Source organism: Mandrillus leucophaeus, unplaced genomic scaffold (genome assembly GCF_000951045.1).
Source record: "Mandrillus leucophaeus isolate KB7577 unplaced genomic scaffold, Mleu.le_1.0 Scaffold949, whole genome shotgun sequence".
Classification (NCBI taxonomy): domain Eukaryota; kingdom Metazoa; phylum Chordata; class Mammalia; order Primates; family Cercopithecidae; genus Mandrillus; species Mandrillus leucophaeus.
The window spans coordinates 548716-574709 of NW_012110352.1; the positions used below are offsets into that span (position 1 = coordinate 548716).

The 25994-nt window shown below is 37.2% G+C and overlaps 1 protein-coding gene across 2 annotated transcripts in view; it reads right to left on the minus strand.

Moving 5' to 3' along the window:
- Positions 1-10627: 10627 nt before the first annotated feature.
- PIH1D3 (PIH1 domain containing 3) overlaps positions 10628-25994 on the minus strand; it is a 37406-nt gene continuing 22039 nt past the window's right edge. For both annotated transcript variants that reach the window (XM_011970444.1, XM_011970445.1), the window contains 2 exons: positions 15888-15973; positions 10628-11714 (listed from right to left, as the gene is read on the minus strand). In XM_011970444.1, the coding sequence (XP_011825834.1) occupies positions 11585-11714; positions 15888-15973 (216 nt within the window). In that variant the 3' untranslated portion in view covers positions 10628-11584. The remainder of the gene's footprint in view (positions 11715-15887; positions 15974-25994) is intronic.

Consider the following 25994-nt stretch of genomic DNA (forward strand, 5'->3'; position numbering starts at 1 on the left):
CTTTTTCCTTTATCTTAGTGATTTTGGGGCCCCAAGATTTATTTTCCTTTTACAAAGGTAAGATAGATATATCTGTTAACCAATACACTGGATCAGGAGTTAGGTCCTGTTTATAATTTGTTATCTTATTGTCACAAAGTCTGTTTTGTTAGTCTTATGATCTCTATTTTAACATTAATGTTGGTCAGTTGTGCATAATCTCCAAAAAGGAGGGAGTATAACAAGGCACATCTAACCTTCCTTCCCGTTATAAGCAATAATTCAGTTTTTAAGGTTTTTCTGGGATCCCTTTGGCCAATAGTTGGTCTGTTCAGAGAGTGGGGGGGCTTAGGATTTTATTTTTAGTTTGTAGGTGTATTTGTCTGTTTTTATGTCAGTAGCATGCTGTTTTGGTTGCTAGAGCTTTGTAACATACTTTGAAATCAGGTATTGTGATGCCTACAGCTTTGTTCTTTTTGCTTAAGATTGTTTTGGCTATTCCAGGTATTTTTTGGTTCCATACATCTTTTAGTACAGTTTCTCTTATTTCTGTGGAGACTGTCATTGGTATTTCGATAAGGATTGCATTGAATCTGTAGATTGTTTTCAGTAGTATGGCCACTTTAACAATATTAATCCTTCCAATCCATGAACACAGGGTATCTCTCCATTTATTTGTCTCTTTAATTTCTTTCATTGGTGTTTTATATTATTCATTGTATAGCTCTTTCACCTCCCTGGTTAAACTTACTCATAGCCATGCAGCCTGGGGTTGGGGGAGGGGTGAAGTGAGTAATGTAAAATTGCCCTTTCCATCCTCTTCAGTGTGTCTTATTATGCTAAAATTAGGTGTTGTGATCTTGCACCTTGTTTCCTTAGCTCTTGTAAAGATTTTTTCATGTGTTCAAATTGATGTTTTTGTCGGGGGATGATTAATGGAGAGTCCTGCACTGCCATCTCACTCTGCCCTCTCTACTGACTTTTTTAAACAACCTTTTTATAAAAAATAATTTTTGACCCACGAGAAGTGGCAAAAATCATACAGAGTTTTCGTATTTCTTTCACTCAGCTTCCCCTCATGTTAATGTCTTGCATAACTATAGTACAATGATCAGAACTGAGAAGTTAACATTGGTATAACATTATTAACTAAATTACAGACTTTATTTGGATTCCTTAACTGACCGTTAAAGCCTGTAGTACAGCAAGAATTGAAGAGGACAACAAAAAGGAGGATGAGAGAAGGTACTGCCTAAGGTTGTATAGGCCCAAAGGCATTTGAGAAAGAGGCAGGAAGTTGAAGCCAAAAGTCAACATAGCAATGTTGAGGGCCTTTTCCTAATTTATCTACCTGGGGTAGTGGTGGAGGTTGTAATTTGTTTACGACGGATGCCTTTTTTTTTTTTTTTAACCTTTTCTTCAATAGGGTGGGGCTTTTCTTATTGGCATAAAGATTCCATGTCACCTTTGGCCTTGCCTTTCCCTGTACTGTGCGTTATGCACATGGAAAATGCTTTAAACAGAAATAATTATCTTTCTACCGGGTGTGGTGGCGCCAATTCCAGCATTTTGGGAGGCCGAGGCAGGTGGATCACCTGAGGCCAGGAGTTCGAGACCAGCCAGGCCAACATGGCGAAACCCCATCTCTACTAAAAATACAAACATAAGCCAGGCATGGTGGTGGGCACCTGTAATCCCAGCTACTCAGGAGGCTGAGGCAGAAGAATTGCTTGAACCCAGGAGGTGGAGGTTGCAGTGAGCCGAGATCATGCCATTGCACTCCAGCCTGGGTGACAAGGGTGAAACTCCATCTCAAAGAAAAAAAATTACCTTTCACACACTACTCATCCATTCAATTCCCCTTCCTGAGTGTGAGAATATTCGATGTATTTAGGTAAAAGCACTGCTTAGGTTGAAATATGTGTAAACCAAAAAGTATCTGAGACAAGTCTCAATGAATTTAGAAAGTTTATTTTGCCAAGGTTAAGGACGTGCCCCTGACACAGCCTCAGGAGGTCCTGACAACATGTGCGCAAGGTGGTCGGGGCACAGCTTGGTTTTATACATTGTAGGGAGACATGAAACATCAATCAATACATGTAAGATGTACATTGGTTTTGTCTGGAAAGGCAGGACAACTCAAAGCAGGGAGGGGGCTTCCAGGTCACAGGTAGATAAGAGACAAATGGTGGCATTTTTTTTTGAGTTTCTGATTAGCTTTTCACTGAATGCACAATTTAAGGAATAGTCGCTTATGCCTTAGTCTGGCTTAGTGAAACAATAGGGCAAAGGAAGCAGTCAGGTATGCATTTGTCTCACATGAGCAGAGGGATAACTTTGAGTTCTGTCTATCCTTTGTTCACAAGGAATTTCCTCATGGGCAAATTGTGAGGGAGGTATGTAGCTTTTTTATCTTTGTAGCTATCTTATTTAGGAATAGAATGGGAGGCATATTTGCCTGACACAGTTCCCAGCTTGACTTTTCCCTTTGGCTTAGTGATTTGGGGGTACCGATATTTATTTTCCTTTCACAGGTGATACAGTCATTTTCTGCATGTAAGTAAGAAACAAAAAGGCATTTAAACGGATTAGCAGGATAAGGAAAACTGGTTGCTTCCCATCACCTCTCAAGTTGGATGTTCATAATGAGGCTTCGGAAATTTGGACTGGTATAAATTTAGTGTAAGACCTATTCATGTATGTGTGAAATGTACATATGTGAAATGTATTTTAAAGTCAAATAGAAACATTTAAAAATTATCTTGTCAGGGGAATTGACTAAAAATGCATTGCACTCAAATTCCATTGCTTTATAATATATTACAAATCATCAACTGCTCTTCTAGCAGCAAAATTTGTGGATGATTTCATAGTAAAATTAAATGGGAGAAAACAGAGTGTGACAGTGAATGTTTCAAACATATTTTATAATGTTCAACTCTAGAGTTAAAAAGCCAAAAATTAATTGTTCCAAAATAAATTCCAGTTGGATACAGTTAAAAGTAAAAGATGAAATCTTAATACCACCAGAATAAAAATAAGTGAATAACCTAAGAATATGCTATGAAACATAAAAACTTCCTATTAAAAATACTAAACACAATTGAAAGACAAAAAATCCTGTGAGAAATGTTTGTAAAATGTTACAGATAGTTAACTTTACTATTCTTAATATTTAAGAAGGTTTGACAAATCAGTAAGAAAAAATTAAATACTCTAATAGAAAAATTAGCAAAAGACAAGAATAAATAGACCTCAAAACAAGAGCATAAATAGCCAATAAATGTATGATAAATTGTTCAACCTCACTAAGTATGTCAAGGAATATAATTTGTAAAATGATATAATGTTATTTTTCCTTATTAAACTGTAAATCATTAAAAAGGATGATGTTATTCAGAGTTTCTTAGGGTGTAGAGAAATGCTTACTAATATGAGCCGTTTGACAGGCAATTTGGTTAAATTTATCAAAATATTTAGAAATGTGCATATAGAGCAATTTCACTTCTAGGACTTTAACCTGAGGAATAAAATACAAGATGCGGACAAAGAGAATGTACAATAATGCTCATATCAGTCTTATTCATATATTATTCATATAGAAAAAACAGAAATAATCATTATTGGATATTCAGAGTTCATATATATATATATATATATATATATATATGAGACTTCAAACCATTTAAAATCATTGTTGTGGACACTGTTCTGTGTCATCCATATTCTGCTTCAAGACAAAGGGCTTATTCTCCCAGATACTGAGAGGGCTGCTGGCAGACAGCTCTCTGCTGTCATTCTTCTCTGGCAACTGCCTTTGGCTGAAGAGAGTGACCTAACCTAAGGTTATGCTCCTTCCCGGGTGCAGTTTGCATTCAATGGCCAGTCGGTGCAGGAGTATAGTCTCAGCCTCCATGCTCCAAATGGAAACAATTCCGGAAGTTTATTCCAGATTCAGAGCTCCCCATGTGGTCTGCTAAGGCCTTGGTATGACTGCATCATAGCTCAACCTCTTTGTCCAATTTTGCTTCCTTTTCTTCTCCCCACAAGTGTTGATTCCAAGAGTACTCCCCAGTAAACTTTTTGTCTGACTTGGAGTCTCCTCTCTAGGAAATTCAATCTATAACAATCATGTTGAAGAATATCAACATGAGAAGATATTTGAAATATATTGCTAAGTTAAGAAAGCACACCAGCCATGTGCAGCAATATAGTCAACTAATTACTTTTTGATATAAACTTCTATTAGCACAAGGTAAGATATACAAAATTTCTTTTAATTGAATAACTGAGCCCCCAATAAATAAGGGAAAACTCCCAAAAGCCAAAAATGAGGAGAAAACTGAAAACCAGAGTGGTAATCTTGTGAAAGTTGTGGTTGCCCTGGTAAGGGAGTCTCAATTTTTAACATGCACAGAGACAGAAGATGTCTTAGGCCATGGCCTATCATAAAGCTCAGATTCTGTGCATCTCGGCACAGGGAAACAACAAGGAATCTTATCTGTCTCTGTCTAAGCTTCAGGTGGAAGAAAAAAATTCCTCTGAGAATTAAAGCACAGGCCTGGAACTCAAATAGGGTTTCCATTTTAATTTATTCTACCTGAATGGCCTGGGAACATTAACTCTGAGGTTTTTTGGCAGAAGCAAAGGTAAAACTGCTTTGGAAGGATGCTCCCATAACAGAGACCACAAGAGATTTTCACAGATTTTTTTAAAGCCCCATGAAAAGGGATATCACAATAAAAAATACAAGAGTAAATTACCTACTATTGATATCAACAGAGGGCAGGGAAACACTGGGTAGAAGAGGGCAGTCCCCAGTGAGGGCCACACCCTCAAGCCTGGACTCATGGCCCAAAGTGAGAACATGCATTCCTGTTTTCTTGTCTGAATGTTGCCTTTTCCAAAACCACCCTGGCTCACCTTGCCCCCCCCCAATCCTGTACCTGTAAAAACCCTAGGCCCCACTGGCAAAGTGGCAGAGTAGCAGAGAAGAAGAGAAGAGAAGTAGCTGGATGTCAGAGAGAAGCAATCTGACTTCAGAGGAATGGCTTGATGGCAGGACCTCAGAGAGGAGTTTGTCCAGGAATGGCTGAGTTCCAGGGGAAGACCACCTTCCCACTCCATCCCCTTTTCAGCTCCCCATCCCACTGAGAGTCACTTCCACTGCTCAATAAAATCTTCCACATTCACCACTCGTCAATTAATTCATGCAACCTGATTCTTCCTGGACACTGGACAAGTGCCCAGGTGCAGGTGTAAGAGGCTGGCACACTGACCCTCCACTGAACTGTTTAACACTTAAGCTGTCTATGGATGGCAAAGCTAAAAGAGCACACTGTAATACATTCCCTCTGGGGCTCCAGGGGTCATGGGCAACCCCTAGACACTGCTGCAGGCCTGCACAGAGCTCTGCTCAGGCCAGTTACCCAGAAGTGCTCATCTTGGCCTCTGCACTTGCTGACCTGTGTGCTCCCCCCTCCCACAAGGGGTTGAGAGCTGCAGGCTGAGTAAATGAGCCAACACCTTCACGAGTCCTGCGAAGGGGTAAAGGGAACTATCTCATTTCACTATGAGGGGGAGTCAGTGGACATAATCACTGGCAAGATCAGAATCCTGAGAATTATTAAACTGGAGAATAGATTTGAGAAAATTATCCAGTATTAAGAACAAAGAGAGATGAAAAATATGACAGAGGGTAAAAGACATGGAGGATAGAATAAAAGATTCAACCTTTACCTAAGAGGACTTCCAGAAGAAAAATACAGAAAATGGGAGAAAGGCAATATTCAAGGAGATAAAGGCTGAGAATTTTCATGGATTGGTGGAAGACTTAAGAAGTACAAGTGCCAACTTAAAAAAAAATAAATAAATCTATATCTAAACATATTATAGTCAAATTGTAGAACACAAAAAAAATAAAGAGAAAAATCTTTAAAACTACCAGAGAGAAAAGACAGATTATCCACAAAGCAACAACAAGACAGACAAAAGACTTTTATATTACAACAGTATAGGCTAGAATACAGGTAAATAATATCTTCAAAGCTCTGAGGGAAAATAACTGTCTGAGAGAAATTCCCTGTCTGAGGGAAAATAACTGTCAACCTAGATTTCTAAACCCAGTTAAATTAGTATTCAAGAATGAGGGAAATAAAAATATTTTCAGAAATTAAGTGAGAAAATAAAGAACTCCCTTTGCTAAGGGAAACACTAAAGTGTGTACATTCAGAAAGGAAGCATTGATGTGGAAAAAGGATGGTGAAAAAAGATACTGGTAAACACATGGGCAAATCTAGACAAGCACTGACTGTTAAAAACAATAATGATGATGAATAATTCGGTAACATACAGAGTGAGAGAGGCGTGGTTGGGTTAAAACTAAGTCCATGAATTATTTCATGGGAGGGTAGAACTACTGAGAAACTTTAGACATTTATGTTAAAAAAAACACAGAATATATAATTTTCAAACCAGTAAGAGGAAAAAATATTTAAAAATTGACCAATGGCAAGAAAGGAGGAAAAAGAAGAATAAAAGATTAATCTCATGATAAAATGATATAAATACAGCCACATGTATCATTAATCACAATAAAAGCAACTGGACTAAAACTTGTGAGTTTAGACAGAAACTTGGTTAAATTTTAAAATCCCAGATTTAGCTACATGCTGTTAATAAAAATCTTATCTAAAAACATGGAAAACATGGAAAGTGATAGAAAATAAAGTATGCCTGACAAATACTAACCAAAATGATACAGCCATGTTAATGGTAAACAAAACATACATTAAAACAACACTTATTAGGGTTAAAGAGTTTCACAGCCTATTGATAAAAGGAGTAATCCACTAGGAAGATATAACAATTCTAAATCTGTCTGTACCCAAAAATGTAACCTCAAAATATATAAAACAAAAATGGACAGGATTACAAGGAGAAACCGACAAATTTGTAATCAGTGGTAAATTTTAATATACCTGTTAGTGTTGGCAGATAAAGCAGACCAAAAATGATCAAGAATGTAGAAGATGTGAACAAAAAACTTGAATTGACATATGTAGAATTCAGTACCCAACAATTACACAAGATTGTCTTTTAAAATACACAGATTATTTATCACATTCTTTTACCACAATGCAATACAATTAGAATTCAGGAAAAAAATACATGTTTTAAAAAGGAATACACTTGGAAATTAAAGTGGATTATAAAACCACTGTGTGCAATATCATCCCATTTGGGAAAAAATAACATCAATGTTACACATTGAAAATAAAAGGTTGGGAAGAGGCATCAAAATGGTAGCAGTGGTTATTTATGGTTTGTTGGCTTACAGGTGATTTTAAATTTTGCTTCATTTTTAAAGAGCTTTTCTATTGTTAAAGTTTCCTGCTTGGAGTATGTCAGTGTCTTAGTCCATTTTCAGTTGCTATGAGAGGATATCTGAGACTGGGTAATTTATAATAAAGAGGTTTAATTGGCTCAAGATTCTGATGGTCAGAAGTCCAAGAAGCATGGGCCCAGCATCTACTTGGATTCTGGAGAGGGCCAGGTGCTGTTTCATCTCACAGTGTAAAGGTGGGAGGGCCAGCAGGCATGTGCAAAGAGAGAAAACATGAAGAGCAACTTCATTCTATAACAATCCACTCTTGCATTGTAATCCAATCCCATGAGAGTGAGCACTCACTCTTGCGAGACAACATTGATCTATTCATGAGGGATCTTCCCCCATGACCCAAACACCTCCCACTAGACCCCACCTCCCAACATTGCTGCATTGAGAACCAAGCCTTAGCATGTGTTTTGGTGGGAACATACTATATTCAAACCATAGCAGTCACTATGTATTTTTTCTAATTAGAATAAAATCAGTAATAAATTTTATTTAGGCTAACATACAGAATAATAACTTGCCTACCCTATTGCAATAGCCTTCTAACTTATCTCTCCTTTTCCATTCTTGTCTCCTAATATATTCTCTTCCCCCAAGCACTTAGAATAAATTCCAAATTCCCAACCTTAGCCTGTGAGATTCTACATGACTTTGCTCCAGCCTACATTTCCAACCTTACCTCTAGTTGACCTCCCCCAGGTTTACCCTAGGCACACTGACTTTCATTTCCTGGAACTCCCCAAGCTGTACTCACCCTGGGTCTTCATATTTGCTACCCCTTGCACCCAGAAACCTTACTGCTCTCCTTCCCCCAACACCCTCTTTACCTAAGTCCAGGTATTCTTTATTTTTCAGCTGAAATCTTACATCCTTAAGAAACCCTTTTCTGTTACCCCTCCCCAGACTAGGTTTGGTTCTCTGATATTCTCTAGGTACATGTTCTGTTTCTTCACAGCAGCAATTGTAATTTGAACATAGATATTTGTGCGTTTGTTTGGTTATTGTTTGTCTCCCTTGCTACACTGTCTGCTTCATGAGAGCAGAGACCACATCTATATGCCCAGCACCTAATACAGTGCTAAGCATGTGGTGAGTGCTCAGTGGATATTTGTTGAAAGAATGCATAAATGAGTGAATGAATGAATAAATGAATTATTGAATCCCCACAAATGCTACCGGAGATGATGGAATAAAAAATGAGATAAAGGAGTTCATGAAGAAGATGTATATGTAGCCTACACTATGCCACAATTGTGGCTTAACTTCCAGTTCTCCTGGTAATGGCTAAGATTCAGTAATAAATGCTGGCAAAATAAATTTCCCTTTGTATTCTCTTTTCTCCATTTGCTTTAGTGGACTATTCCTCTTTAAGAGAAGAAAGCACTGTGAATTAGCTTGAAAACAAAACAACAAAATAACTACTATAGTTGTTACTTCTGAAGCCAAGGACAGTGACCCAGGATGATTTCTAGATGGATATAAGTCACTGAATCACATTTCATTGTTCTCAAAGCTGTTTCATTATATAATTGATACAATACCACATAACCAAAGCCCAGTTCAGGTTGGCTTGGATATGTTCTATCTCTTCTTCCGGGAACAATCTGTACACAATTAGTCAACTTGGGTACGAATAGTCTTTGTAATTAGGGCCAGGACATAGGAAAAAGATACATTTTCCACCAACTTTCTTTTCTCTCTAGAGAAGAAAAAAGTACTGATTACTGTGATGGATAATTTTAGGTGTCCACTTGACTGGATTAAGAAATGCCTAGAGGCTGGGCACGGTGGCTAATGCCTGTAATCCCAGCAGTTTGGGAGGTCGAGGCAGGCAGATGACGAGGTCAAGAGATTGAGACCATCCTGGCCCACATGGTGAAACCTGTCTCTACTAAAAATACAAAAATTAGCTGGGTGTGGTGGTGCATGCCTGTAATCCCAGCTACTTGGGAGGCTGAGGCAGGAGAATCACTTGAACCTGGGAGGGGGAGGTTGCAATGAGCTGAGGTTGCACCACTGCACTCCAGCCTGGAGACAGAGTGAAACTCCTTCTCAAAAAAAAAAAAAAACAAAAAACAAAACAAAAACAAAAAACAAAAAACAAAAAAAAACACTTGGCAAAGTATTATTTTTGGGTATGTCTGTGAGGATGTTTCCAGAGAAGATTATTAGCATGTGAGTTTGAGTGGACTAGGTTGGGAAGATCTGCCCTCAATGTAGGTGGGTGCCATCCAATTTGCTGGGGGTGCAGAGAGAACAAAAACAGAGAAAAGGCAAATGTGTTCATCCACCTTGCTGTACCTGAGATACACTCTTTCTCTCCTGTCCTTGGACAACAACACCAGGCTCCCAGCCTTTGGACACAAGCACCTCCCCTCCTCACCCCCATCCCCTCCCCTCAGGCTTTCGACCTTGGACTGAGAGTTACACCACTGGCTTCCCTGGTTCTGGAGCTTGTGAATTTGAATTGAGCCACTACCAGCATCCCAGGGTCTCCAGCTTGCAGACAGCTTGTTGTGGGACTTCTCAGCCTCCATAACTGGGTAAGCCAATCCCTCTAATAAATTCCCTTCCATATATCTCTCTCTATCCTATTGATTCTGTCTTTCTGGAGACCCCTGACTAATACAGTTACTGCTTAGACTTGCCCCATAGCTTAAATTTAGGACATCAGCTTAAATTCTTAAAATATAGCCTTTTAAAAAGATGCTAAAAAAGCAAAGTAGGACGCTTTTTAGGTCCTGCAACATCATGGACCTAAATTCACAAACACTAGCTTATTTCAGTTAATCCCACCCTCAACTTTTGCCCCCACAGAAGAAAGTCGTGTTGGTAGCTTAAATGTCAAATTCTCTGTAAGAGCTTAGTGTTCTAACACAACCATTTTTTTTCCCAAAATCTCAGTCTTTTCCTTCTATTTCATCATTTCATCTAGTCACAAACTAGATGCTTGGTAGTTGTACATATATAATTAACTCTAGAAAATATCTGCTAGAGTATTTATTCCCTTAATAGTTCATATAGAAGTGATGAACATCTTTTCATTGTTCATCTTTTCAAAATTTACTCCTTGGTAAGTCCACAGTTCTACAATAATGTATGAAGCAAAGTCACACAAACTTTATAATTTATTCATAAATAATTCTGAAATAAACAGTACAGTATAGAAGAAGAAGAGGACATTGAGACAATTCCTAAAATAGATATGTCTATTTAAGAAGAAAGATAGGAAATGGGAGCAAACAGAATTTGTAAATGTGCCACACTTTTCTTTATATTTATTTTAAAGTCAAGGATTTCAATTGACTACATATAAACACAGTACCCAAAAAGTCAATGCTAACAATTATTAGTGCATATAAAAAATGTTTTTAACCTAACTATATCCAAGCATTAAAAGCACAACTGAAGAAGCCAACTATAATACTGTATGCTCAAAAGTGTTCCTTACTCAAGTAAATATGTTGATAGTACAGTACATCAAACTATTTATTACCTGCATATTCCAGAACAATAGTGAGAGCCTAAACAGAGAACACTGTAAATCATTTGATCAAATCAATGAAAAAGCAACCAAATAAACTTCTCTGGTAATAATAATGACCAATTGCTATGCAACTGATTGTATCACGGCGTAAGTGTAAATAATTAGCATACGTTTTTCAGACTACTGAAATAAGTGGACCAACCATTTCATGATCATATTTCAATTATGTAATTGACCATGAAATATTCTAACTTTTTAAACCTGTAAATATTCTACTCAGCTATCACTATAAAAATGGAATAGTTTATTTATATGAGAAAACATATTTCCTTTTTTTTTTGCTTGCTTTTTGAGATGGAGTAGCTGGGATTAGAGGCACCTGTCACCACGCCCAGCTAATTTTCGTATTTTTATTAGAGAAGGCGTTTCACCATGTTGACCAGGCTGGTCTCGAACTCCTGACCTCAAGTGATCTGCCTGCCTCGGTCTCCCAAAGTGCTGGGATTACAGGCATGAGTCACTGCACCTGGCCAAGGAAATATATTTCCTAACAGAGTAGTTGAAATTACTGTAAATGGTCACAATATCACTAGAATTGAATTTTGTCCCTTTCCAAAATATGTCAGAATAATAAAGAGAATATAGAAAACAATTATTTTTTTCCAAAGTTTTTTAATTGTTACCAATGCCATTTTACCACTTTTTATCTTTTTCATGCAGTTTCAGAAGAAATTAGCAATATCTAAGTCTCTTTTCATAGTCATGGTGATTTCAAGAGTTTCAGTCTCTGGGATATAGAATGCCTTGGCACTGGCACATTCCACCAGCTCAGGAAGAGTTATCAAAAGCTTCCTAAAAAAACCAACAACAAAATAAAACCTTAGCTTCCTAAAATGATGTATCACTTTCAATAAGACAATCACAAACAACATATGCCACTAGAATGTTAGAAACCAACCCCCCCCCCCAATATTTAGATAGTGTTAATATTGGATCAAAAATATGCCTAAATAATGCAAATAGTATACCGGTTTTTTTGGACTTAAAAATCCGAGCAGTTGTTTTGGCTCCCCTATTTTTCTCTGAATTGACCTCATTTTACATAGTCTCAGGCTATGTTTACAGGCATAGAAATAGAACTATGCTAGTTTTACGTTTGCTGGACAGATCTGTTGCCACTCATACTTATGTATAGATGGAATGTGGCCAACGGATACAAATTTGAAAACTGGAATGGCTCTATAACATTTCTGCTAACATAGATTTAAGCAGAGTCTCTACCATGGGTGTAGTTTTTGAAACTGAGGCTGGGAATGATTTCAATACCAAGTCAATGAAAGTGCTTCTCTCTCCTTACTTCTGATTCTTTCTACTACACATTGACAAAACTTCCCTGTGATAGATTGCTAGGTTTATTTTGTGGTTTATGGTTCAGCTGCTGGATAGTTTTATGCTTTAGATACATTGCTGGGATGAGACATCCATAATTCTGCCGTATTGGCATGAATCTAAATTATGCATAGGGTCAGCACATGCTGGTTTTGGAAGAAAATTAAATGCATGAAACACTTGCTACCTCGCATTTTCAGTAGAGAAGGTCTGAGTATCTCTATAAAAGGTGGACAGGATACTCTTTTAGAAGGTATAATATCCAAATAAGTAAAGGAATATGGTATTTTTAGGGGCACTTACTGGGTTCTTGAATTGAGAACTAGTTTGTATTTGAAAACAAAACGCTTGAAAATCAATTCCTTCTTTATTCCTTTGCAAAAACCTAAGTTCAGAAGACTGGGTTCATTAAAAGTATTTATTACACATTTATGGAACCTGAAGGATAAATTTTCTGTGACTCTTGCTCCATTCCATGTGGGGTAGGAGAAACACTTCACCTGAACACGTTGCCATTAAGTGGCAATGCATTTTAATGTAGACTGTAATATTTGGCATCTCAGAAAAAAAAAGTGAGTGCAAAAACCGTTTAGAGTCCATCCTTTAAAGCTGTTTACAATATAGGTTGTGCTAGACTTAGATTTCCTTTATACTTTATTCTATAAATGATAATATATTCACTTTTAAAAGAAAGCAAAGCTTAGTATTGTAGCTTCATTGCACGAAAATACAACTATAAATCAGCTGAAGAAGGAGTTCCAATGATAATGTGCACTTCTCTGTCCAGACAGAAATAAATTCAAAAGAGACAGTTAGTGGCCATTGGAATGATCCATCTATGCCTGCATTTCTGTCTAGTTCTAAGTAGTATGGCTTCACATAATAAAATGTTGAACAATAGAACTGTACAACTGATTTAGGCTCTTAGGAGAAGGGAAATATTTTCGTCGCCTGTTTTATTGTCTTATTGTCTGTACTGAGATTTATATTTAAACAAAATAAAAATTCTCCAAATACTTATCCATGTACAATTCATTGAAGGACAGAAATGTATCTTATCTCGGCGCTCCCTTAGTGTCTAGTGGAAGACTTTATAAATGTTGAGTGAATAAATAAATGAATGAATGAGTAAATAAATGAAGCAAGTATTCAGGTCACCACAAAATAACATTTGAATAATTACCATAGATTAGTACTATAAGATATGAACAAACATTTAAACCCAATACCTCTACTTTTACATTGACAATGTATTTGCATTTTCAGAAGTTATAGTCTAGGCAGTGATCAAAGGTTCATCCATTGTTAATTTTCATTAGAAATTAAATGCAACAATAATACATGAATATAAATACAAAAAATATCTCTACAGTGAACTCAAGTTTAGAGACTTACATGCTTATATTTATATTAGAGAGTTTAAGTTGATGTTGCTCACAAGAGATTTAAGCAAAGGACATCCTGGTTTCCAGCATATTCGCATAATGAAATTTTTATCTTATATAATTAACAAAATTATTTGACTTACATATCTGGGTTAAAAACCTTTTTAAGGTTTACTGAAAGAGACATAACTATTTTCAAAGAAAGTGCAGAAATATCTACTGAGCTGCAAGTCAATTATTTCATTTAGAAAACTTCTTTTTTAGGTATCAGTCTTTGAAAATCAGTCAACTCCCAATCTGAACTAAAGGAGCACAGCAAATGTGTGAGTAATCTAAAGTAACACTCAACCAAAAATTAGCTTACATTTGTCTTTAGAATGTGTTTTTATTATCACATTCAAGGGATTCATTTATGAAATTCTTAGAATTCACTTAGAAAAATAATGAAATCTCATATGAAGACTTAAGAGATCATGGTAAATTATCCAATTTTCCCCATCTTTCCTCCTCTCCATTTACTCCATGTTGGGAGTAAACATGCCAAAACAACCAGTTAAAAAAAGTGAAGAATTTGGTAAACTGCTTTATTTATTTTGGTTATATAATGCTAAATACCTGGGTTTTACTGATAATTTGAATGCAATTGACTATTGTTTGACAGAAATCACTGGTCAATTCAGTTAAAATAAATTCGCTTGTTTCTGCCTTATAGATAACAAGAACAGAATGTCCTCTCAAATCTTTCTCAGATTGGATAAACATAGCGTTATATGATGTCAAAGTTAGAAACTAAAGAAAGTAGGTGTGAATATCAATAAACTCGAAAACAAGACACATTCCTGATAATGCAATTTCAGAGAAAAGTATGGCTCTAAAGGATTCTCAAGTATTCAGGAAACATGATTAAAAACCTTAATTCTATCTTCTGTCTTCTATCTTAGTTAAGCAGGTTTTCTTAAGAGATGGTACCTCTCTGCACTGCACATTTAATATATAAGTACACTATGATCCAAAGGACCTAGTGTAGCCCATGTTCTATGTGGAAAAGTACATCTAACCCAAAATGTATCCTCACAGAACAATCATCTCATGTTATAAAAATTGTATTCACTATTTCTGCTGTCTCCATCAATCTTTAGGTAGCTGCTATGGCATTGCTGTCATTACAGATATCTATCAAAACCCACTAAATGAAAGTCTCACGGACAGTGAGAACTGCTAGGGAGACAGAAATTAACTCCATGGTGTGTAGACATGTGTGTGCTCTTAACAAGCTTGCAAATATCATGGAAGATTGAATGTTCATTTAACCAATTTTCCTTGTAAAGGTTATGTGGAAGAGTAAATTCGTGTATAAAGTGCAACAAAAAGGGTACAATACTCCTTGAAGTAAACAGCAGAAATAGTGAATATAATTTTTATAACATGAGATGATTGTTCTGTGAGGATACATTTTCAAAATGATGTAAATAATGAGAAAATATTTGATATATATTTATATGTAGACCATTTTGGGTTAAATGCATTTACTACAGAAGCCAAGATTAAGCTACATATGCATATTGGGTTGTTTACACATAGGAATCTTTTGTAGGAGGGATCTCCTTGTCATTTTCTTGAAGTTCTAAGCTCAACAAAGGAGAATTATAGGTACTGATAATGGAAGGAAGAAAACGTGCCAGCAACCGCCTGCCTCCCAAATCCAGTTTGAAATGTTCATGAGTTACAGAGTTAGGACCACTGCAGTGAACCAATATGTGCTCACTGCTTTATATCCAGATAAGATGTGCACAAAGCAGTGAGGTATTTAGATAGTAATTGATGGCAAGATGTTTTTGTTGATTTATATGAAAACAATCAAATTTAACCTTAGAGCCCCACAAAATGAAAAATGTTTAAAGGTATTGCTTCCCTTATGTAATCAATGTACAAAAACCACATATAAGACTTACAACTTAATGGCGTTTTCATTTCTAGTTATTTTTTCTGATAGATAAACTGTATCTGGGTGTCAAGAATTGTGTTTTGATAGTATTAACCCACTCCAAATGTATGGATGCAAAGTAGAAAAAAGCCCAAGTATTTCCAAACATATTTATATTAATGTAGATCAAACATCTGAATGATTAACAAAATTTTCCACTTTTCTTCAGACTTTAGGGGTGATACAAAATGTACATTTTAAAAGATAATATTGACTGAAGACTCATTAATATTATAATACACTATTCCAGTTCTAAGTTTTACTCACTTCTGAGGAGTACGAAGGTCAAGGATTGTTTCCTGGATATCAATTTGAATATCAGAAGGGTTTGTATTTGGCAGTTTAATTTTAGCCTGAAAGAGAAAATGAGAAGAAAAATGCTGTTATCTTGGAGAACAATTATTTTGAAGAATATAAGAATATATGGGGAAAAGAGACTAATATTTACTGTCAACTATGTGCCAGGCTATGCCCTATCTTTATGTCAATCTTGAGCAGCAGAGATTATTATCTCCATTTTACAGATGGAGAAATTACAACAGAGAAATTTAGTGAGTGGTCCAAGGGCAACCTCCCGTAATCTGACTAAGGTTTCTGGCTCCAAAGCTATACAGAAACACTTTGGTTACTTGACTGTAACCTTCATTTTCTGAAGGTACATAGCAGTACACCTGTTAGAGTTGGGGACCTTCAACTGCCTTTATATCAGTTGGCAATTTGTATAAAAAAATGTTTAGTTCTCATGTTGGGTATGAGTTGGTGATGCCGTCTTATAGTCTTCTGTTATAAATTTCCATACCACATTTTCTAGGGAGGTGTGGGAGTTCAGGTGTTATCAAAACAAAAGAGAAATAACAATATGACTCCCACCTCCCCAAAAGGACAACTTAATGGTTTAGTAAGATTTCATTTTAAATGTCTCATCTCAATTACCACTTGGCCCAGCAATTCCGCTTCTGGGTATATACCCAAGAACACTGAAAACAGGTTTTCAAACAAAAACATGTACATAATGGTTTTGCTTATAGGAGCCCTATTCATAATAGTCAAAAGGTGTAAGCAACCCAAATGTGCATCGACTGATGAATAGCAAAACAAAATGTGTTGTATCCATACAATGGAATATTATTCATCCATATAAAGGAATAAAGTACTGTTATATGGATGAATCCTGAAAACATTATGCTAAGTGAAAGAAACCAGGGACAAAATGTCACATATTATAGGATTCTATTTATATGAAATGTCCACAATAGGCAAATCTTTGTTTTGTTTTGTTTGTGGGAGACGCAGTCTCACTATGTTGCCAGGCTGGAGTGCATAGGGCGATCTCGGCTCACTGCAGCCTCTGCCTCCCGGGTTCAAGCGATTCTCCTGCCTCAGCCTCCCGAGTAGCTGGGACTACAGATGCGTGCCACCACACCCAGCTAATTTTTTGTATTTTTAGTAGAGATGGGGTTTCCCCGTGTTAGCCAGGATGGTATCGGTCTCCTGACCTTGTGATCTGCTCTCCTCAGCCTCCCAAAGTGCTGGAATTACAGGCGTGAGCCACCGCACCCGGCCCACAATAGGCAAATCTATACAGGCAGAAAGGAGATTGGTGGTTGCTAGGGGCTGGGGAAATGGAGAAGAGGGGAGTAACTGCTTAATGGGTATGGCGTTTCCTTTAGGGTTGATGAAAATGTTCTGGAATTAGATACTGGTGATGGTTGCACAACATCGTGAATATACTAAATGTCACTAATGGTAAATTTTATACTATATGTATTTTTACCACAACACAAAGTCTATCTCTTACTCTACATGCTTTCTCTTTTTGATGGAAGTTGATGTCTATATATAGGATAGCGTGGCATATGGTTTCCATAAACAAAGAAATGAAAATATGCAGCCTAAGGTTCAGGTAAATTATGACATTTTCTCTAAAATGAGATAGAAGACTTGAAATATTGGACATCTGGTGAATTCATGGCTCGAATGGCCAGAGGGAAAGCAGTAAGTTATGAGGAAAATACATAATAAATAAATAATGCGACAAATTGAGATTTCTTGTAAGAAGCTTAAAGTAGGCAATTGTGTTTTTGCAATATAATGTGTTTAGAGCAATACATGTTTGTGAGTTATATTTTACTTTATTAAATCTGTATATAAACAAAGATTTGTAAATAGAGCTCTACAGGTGCTACTATCTAAATACTATGGTTAACATTTTCACTCAAAAAAAAAACTGCCTCCTAATTTATATTTTGAAAATTCGGATCTTCATAATCAGAGATGCTGCAAGTGAGAGACGTGTGGTTCTCAGGGGGTAGTTATAGATGCTCTGCCTCAAAGTAAATAAGCATTCCATTCAACAAAGAAAGTTCCACCCACTTTTACATAATACTCAGGTCTGATGGTCAAATTGAGATCTTCTTTAACGTCACATGTTAACTTATGTCACCTCAAAGAAGAGATACAAATATTTGTTTCTTTAGTCTGAAATGTTTAGAATTTTCATGGCAAAATATTATTTTTCCAGGGTTAAAATGCCAATTGAGAAAGGAAAAAATTATGACATGCAAAATTTAAATACAATTTCTGGGTAGAACTTTAAAGTGGTTCTTAAAATCATTTGCTGTTCTAGTGAAGGGCAATTCAGAAACAACTCACTAATTTTTCTTCTTAAGGAAATTAAAATTATATACTACAGTGGTTCAGAGAAGAGACAAGAGAAGGGACAAATTAGGTGGAATCGCACACATTAATATCTTGCAAGACAGAAGACTCAATGAGGAATCTTAACAGAAAAACAACTCCTGACACATGCATGAGATTTCTTCAGCAATACTTTAAACAAATACCTGGAATATAGACATGGATATTAATTGACCTCTAACTGATTGCGCTCAAGACCTAACTTGTTAAACATTAGTAAATGTAGGATGATGTCACTGACCAAACAATTTAAAGGGATTGATGTTCCTTTCTTTACACAGGGTGCAAATTGAATTTGTTTTAAAGAATAAGTTATTTTAATAGGTAAACTAAGGAAAACTTTAAAAATTCATTGGGAAACTTTTAACCTTTTGGGAACTTAACCTTTGAAATCAAACTTACATTTAAATTCTGCTTCTGTTACTTTTTAAAAATTATTTATTTATTTTTGAGACAGGTTCTCACTCTGTCACCCAAGCTGGAGTGCAGTGGTGTGATCATGGATCACTGCAGCCTCGACCTCCTGGGCTCAAGCAGTTCTTCTGACTCAGCGTCCTGAGTGTCTGGGACCACAGGTGTGCACCACCACACCTGGCTATTTTATTTTATTTTATTTTTTGTAGAGATGGGGTCTTGTTATGTTGCTCGGGCTGGTCTCAAATTCCTGGGCTCAAGTGATCCTCCCATCTCGGCCTCCCAAAGTGCTGGGATTACAAGTGTAAGTCACCATGCCCAGCCACTTATTCCTCTGGAATACATAGTACATCATCCCTTATCTCTTAAGCCTCTTTGAATATTCTCAACTTCTTAATCTAACTGAAATCTGGATCTCCCCGACTACACTGCTTCCCCTATAGTCTTCTCAGTTGGTGCCTGTTTTCATTTTTTCCTCCCATTTCCTTTATAACACTGGGCCTGTCCCTTACTTCCAGTTAAAAAAAAATCTCATGTCCTCCATCATGCTAAGTGAAAAATGCCAGACACTGAAAGAAAAATACTGCATGATCTCTCTTAAATGTGGAACCTAAAAAATATCTAATACATAGAAATAGAAGAATGGTGGTTGCTAGAGGTGGGGTGGGAGATGAAGAGATGCAGGTCAAAGGATGGAAACTTGGGTTATTTAGGATGAATAAATCTAGAGCTCTAAGGGATAGCATGAGGACTATAGTTAATATTATACCAAGTAGTGGAAATCTTCTAAAAGAGTAGATTTTAGGTGCTCTTACCCCCACATACACAAAAGATGCTACCTGAGATGATAAATATATTACTTAGCTTGACTGTAGTAATCACTTTACTGAGAATATGTATATCAAAACATCATGTTTTACACCTAAAATATATACAACGTAAAAACTCATGTTCTTACGCTATACCACCTATTACTTGGAATCGTTTACTAATTCCTGGGACAATTCCCCTGATTTCTCTAAGAATAGTTACTTGTTCTTTACTGATATTTCTAAGATTACCTCCTGTCTTAAATCTTGACATTTTAAATATACACTTAGATTAACCTTTCTAGTCTGGGTGTGGTGTGCACACCTATAATCCCAGCACTTTGGGAGGCTGAGATGGGCAGATCACTTGAGCTCAGGAGTTCAAGACCAGCCTGGGCAACATGGCAAAAACCCATCTCTACAAAAAATATAAAAAGTAACTGGGCATGGTGGTGCACGCCTGTACTCCCAGTTGCTTGGGAGGCTGGGGTGGGAGGATCACTTGAGTCCAGGAGGTCAAGGTTGCAGTGAGCCAAGATCACACCACTGCACTCCAGCCTGGGTGACAGAGCAAGACTGTCTCAAAGGAAAAAAAAACCTTTCTAACATTGGAACCTCACTTCCTCATCTCTTTCAGGTGTTCACTCAAATATTGCCTTCTTAGTGAAGGCTTTCGTGACCACACTATTAAAAATTTCAGCCACCACCAACTCTAGTATGCCCTGTCACTTCCTCCTCTTTTTCTCTTCAGAGCATTTTAACCTTCTAATATACAATACAATTTATGTGTTTATTTTATTTATCTCTTCCACAATAAGGTAAGCTCTGTGAAGGCAGTGATGTTTATGTTTTGTTTGCTATCCTCTATACTTAGAACAGTACCTCTTGACTCCTGTGATGGGAGAGGAGTAATGCATCTATGAACTATTTTTTAAAAGACAGGTATGGTAATATGTTGGGAAAAAGGCTTATGGGGTGCCTGCATAAACTGGCCATAAAAATATGGGACAATAAGTTGTGGAAAGCCATAAGAGGCCTCTGACGACTCGACTCCTGTGATGGGAGAGGAGTCATGCATCTGTGAACTATTTTTTAAATGACAGGTATGGTAATATAGTACTGGACTGTTTCAAAATGGTAGCATTATCAAAATTTATCCATCTGGCCAGACACAGTGGCTTACGTTTGTAATCCTGGCACTTTGGGAGGCCAAGGTGGGTGGATCACTTCATGTCAGGAGTTTGAGACCAGTCTGACCAACATGGTGAAACCACATCTCTAGAAAAAATACAAAAATTAGCCAGGTATGGTGGCGTGCACCTGTAATCCCAGCTACTCAGGAAGCTGAGGTGGGAGAATTGCTGGAACCCAGGAGGTGGAAGTTGCAGTGAGCCAAGATTGCACCACTGTACCCTAGCCTGGGCAACAGAGTTAGACCTTGTCTCAAAAAAAAAAAAAAAAAAAAAAAAAAAAAGAAAAGAAAAATTTACCCATCAATTTAAAAAGATGACCTACTGTTTTTTTGCCCTAAATTTGGACAATACATACCTCTACATTTTTATACGTCAGAGGTAAATATTTTTATAATTTCAAAACAGAGACCCATCACCTTTAATTTTTTTCTTCATTTTCCTATAGCTTATCGTTGTTCATGAGAGTTTTTATAAAATACTTGGTAGCAAATCATAGGCACTCAACAAATATTTGTTGAGTAAATGAATGAATGAATGCAAGGATGGTTCCATATTAAGAAATGTGCTAATATAATTTACCAATAGATAAAAACTAAAAAATCATATGATCTTCACAAATGGTAAAAAGGCATTTGATTAAATTCATCATCTATTCTTGCTTAGAACTCTTAAAATCAGAATAGATGAACAGATCCTTAACACATAACCCAAAAGTCAGTATCTAACTAAATGAAGAAACACTAGAACCATTCCAATTAAAGTGAGAAATTCATATTTTTGTTCCCATTAACCAACCCCACACCTCCCCTTCCTCAATGACCCCTCCCAGCCTCTGGTAACCATCCTTCTACTCTCTATGTCCATGAGTTCAATTGTTTTGATTTTCAGATCCCACAAATAAGTGAGAAAGTGTGATGTTTGTCTTTCTGTGCCTGGCTTATTTCACGTAACATAATGATCTCCAGTTCCATCCATGTTATTTCAAATGACAGGATCTCTTTTTTTATGGCTGAGTAGTGTATCTCTATTACTTACCCATATTTTTTTAATTTTTAAAAATTTAAAGTGAGAAATAAGAAATAAAGTTCAGTATTCACTATTATTACATGATATAGTTCTGGAGGTACTAACATGCAATTAAACAAGAAATAGGTTAAAATGGTTGGAAAGGAAGAAGTAAAATTTCATTATCTGAGGGACTAGGTGGAATACCCAGGTGGAATGAATAACAAGGAATTGGGAAATAACTCGGCATATTGACGGATCAAAAAGAAGGCCAGGATAAGCAAAACATAGCAAACAAGGAAGAAAGTGTCACATTGGATGAAACAGTAAAAGTAGGTAAGGGTCAGATCACACAGGGCCCTTCCCTACTTTTAAGATAAGGAGTTTGGATTTTCTTCTATGAGCGCAACAGGAAACCATTGAGGGCTGTAAGCAAAGAGGTGATATGGTCTGATTTACTTTTTTTGAGATGGAGTCTCACTCTGTCACCCAGGGTGGAGTGCAATGGCATGATATCGGCTCACTGCAACCGTCGGCCTCCCAGTTTCAAACAATTCTCCTGCCTCAACTTCCCAAGTAGCTGAGACTACAGAAGTGCACAACCACGCTCGGCTAATTTTTGTATTTTTAGTAGAGACAGGGTTTTGCCATGTTGGCCAGGCTGGTCTCGAACTCCTGATCTCAGGTGATCCACCCACCTTGGCCTCCCAAAGTGCTGGGATTACAGGCGTGAGCCACTGCGCCCGGCCCTTATTTACTTTTAAAAAGAATCTCTTACACTCTGCGTGGAAAGGCTATAGGGAATGAAGAGTCAAAGCAGGGAGATAATGTCATTAGAGACTCATAATGGTCCAGATAGAGATGATGATGGTTAGTAACATGATAGCAATTGCAGTGGTAATGAAAATTAGATGGATTTATAATATATTTTGAAGGTACAGCCCAGTAATACTTGCTGATGGATTAGACATGAGGTATAAAGGAAAGAGGAATGATGGATGATTTAGGTTTTTAGCTTGAACAACTGGGTGAATATTATTGCCACAAAGAAGATGAATGAGAAAAAGGTTTATAGAAGACAATTAAGAGTTCTGTTTTAGACATGTTAGGTTTGAGTTGTCTATTAAACAAGTAAGAGAGGCCAAGTAAATAGTTATATGAATCCAAAGCTCATGGAAGTGTTCAGAACTATAGAGATAAATGATATTTAAAGCTATGAGACTAGGTGAAAAGAGAATAGGTAGAGGAAAAAAAAAGACATAGGTCAAATCTCCAGAGAACTTAAGGCAGAATAGGAAGAGCCAGTGATTTGGGAGCGAAAGTGAGGAGGAATGCCTAGTGATTTTGGAAGAAAAGAGTGAAGTCTTTCCTCACTCCTTAGTGAGAATGGGGTCACTAAAGTAAAGAGAAAACTGTGTTTCAAGGAGAGAGCAGGCCAGGTGCAGTGGCTCACGCCTGTAATCTCAACACTTTGAAAGGCCGAGGCAGGCAGATCACTTGAGACCAGGAGTTCAAGATCAGCCTGGGAACCCTGTCTCTACTAAAAATACGAAAATTAGCCAGGTGTAGTGGCGTGTGCCTGTTGTCCTAGCTACTCAGGTTGAGGCAGAACAGCCTGAACCCAGAAGGCGGAGTTTGCAGTGAGCCAAGATAACATCACTATACTCCAGCCTGAGTGACAGAGCGGAACTCTGTCTCCAAAAAACAAACAAACAAACAAACAAACAAACAAAACAAAACCAAAACAAAACAAAAAAACAAAAAGAGAGTAGTCAACAGGGTGGAATGCTGCTGAGTAGCAGCACCCTCATATCTTCAATCCCTCTTTATCTAAGCAGTGTTTTTAAACTAGAGGAAAGCAATATGGGCATTTTGTGTAGGACAATTCTTCATTCTTGAGGACTATATCTCTTATTGCAAGATTTAAGGCAACCCTGGCCCTGAATACTAAATGACAATAATATCCTGCAATCAGCTGGGCATGGTGGCCCATGCCTGTAATACCAGCACTTTGGGAGGCCGAGGTGAGAGAATTGCTTGAGCCCAGGAGTTTGAGATCAGTTTGGGCAACATAATGAGACCCTGTCTCTACAAAAAATAAAAAACAAAAATTGGCAGGGCATTGTGGCGCATGCCTGTAGTCCTAGCTACCAGAGAGGTTGAAGTGGGAGGATGGCTTGAACCCAGGAGGTCGAGGCTGCAGTGAACTGAGATCAAGCCACTACATTCCAGCCTGGGTGACAGAGCAAGACCTTATCTCAAAAAAACAAAAAATTCTGTAATCACTGTGACAACCAAAAATGCCTCCACCGAGGGGCCCATACCATGACTACTTCTTTTTTTTTTTTCACTGTTTGTTCATTAGCTCTAGTGACACACAGTAGGAACTAAATAAATATTACATGGATGAATGCATGGATTCTTGTCATCAGCTGAAATGCATACATAAATCTCTCCTATCTTAAAAAAAACTCCCCTAAATCTTGCCTCCTTCTTAATAATCATTTCCTCGTTCTCCTCCTCTTCACCGCTGAACTTCCTCAAAGAACAATCTTATTTGCTGGCTTCTCTTCCTCACTTCCTCTTCTCTTCTCAGCTTTCTTCAATCTAGTGTTGACCATGCCACTGAAGCTGCTCTCTTCCAAAGATCACCAAAGACTTCTTAATTGACAAATCTCAAAGTTCCTTCTACATCCTAATCATGGTTGACAGCAACCAATACTATTATGGTTTCCCTCCCATCTCTGAGTATCCGTCTCAGTTCCTCTAGCTTTGTTCATCCCTCAAGTATTGGTAATTTCCAAGGTCAATCTGTGAATCTGCTTGCATGGAATCAGGAGTTTCTGCCAGGTCCAGCTTAAGGATTCCAGACCATGTGATTCAGATATTTTGATGAAATCTCAAAATGACATCATCAAAATGTAAAATTACTGATACATATATCAGGTAATATATATATGACACCCTTTACCTTTATTCCATCCTTGACCATAGCCTATCTCAAATATACACACACTCTCTCTCAATTTTTCTCCATCTCACTATGGGGAACTTTTATCATCAACTCTACTAATTTTGGTATTGCTTAAAATTTTACATATATATTACTTTCATAATCAGAAATATACTGTCTATATGACTAGATTAGCTTTTAAGGAAGTATTTGTTACCATGTCCCACAACCACCATCATTATGAAGGAGTGTTATGACATTAACTATAAATGTATATATTATGAATATATTACTGAGACAACTATTAGAAATTTAATTGAAGGTTTACTGTGCTGCCTCGAACTGATAATAAGGAATCATATTACAGATCAAATATCCTTCCCTCTGCCACATGATCTGGTATACAACCAATCAAACAAGGTTAACACAATCAGGAAGCCTACCAAAAAAAAAAAAAACAAAAAACAAACAAACAAAACTAGGTCCATCCTCTAGAATGGAATAGAATGGAAAACAAAATCTGTTTCATTATCAAGCAGCCAAATCCATTTTTTCTTCATTAAAAGTAAACAAATACAGGCCAGGCATGGTGCCTCACGCCTATAATCCCAGCACTTTGGGAGGCTGAGACAGGCCGATCACCTGAGGTCAGGAGTTTGAGACCAGCCTGGCCAACATGGTGAAACCCCATCTCTACTAAAAAATACAAAAATTAGCCGGGCTTGGTGGTGCATGCCTGGAATCCCAGCTACTCAGGAGGCTGAGGCAGGAGAATGGTTTGAATTTGGGAGGCAGAGGCTACAGTGAGCTAAGGCTGCACTCCAGCCTCGGCAATGGAGTGAGCCTCTGTCCAAAAAAAACCAACCAACCAACCAAACAAACAAACAAAAACTAAACAAATGTAACTGTTTTAACCTTAAGAAAGCAATCAGGATTTGAAGAGCAGACCATTCAGGAAGCAAGTGACTTCTTAGAGGATGAGCAAATACTTTGCTCAAAATGATTGATAGCACTTTCTGAGATAAATATGTGTGATAAACATGTGACTGCTGGTTGTGTCTGTCTGCCAGATGGTGACTGACTTCTATCCCATCCTTGACTCTCATCCTATTCTCAGTGAGATTTAAAGATGGGGGAAAGATCATATCCTAGGGAGGAGGTGATGTTGGGGAAAAAATAGGCTTAGTGGCTTATTTCTTGGGTCATATCAGAATGTCCCCTTATCAGTATAGATCTATCAAAGTAAAACATCAAAATATGTGTTAATTCTAGGTCAAAGAGCATCAAGCTGACAGCAAGCTGC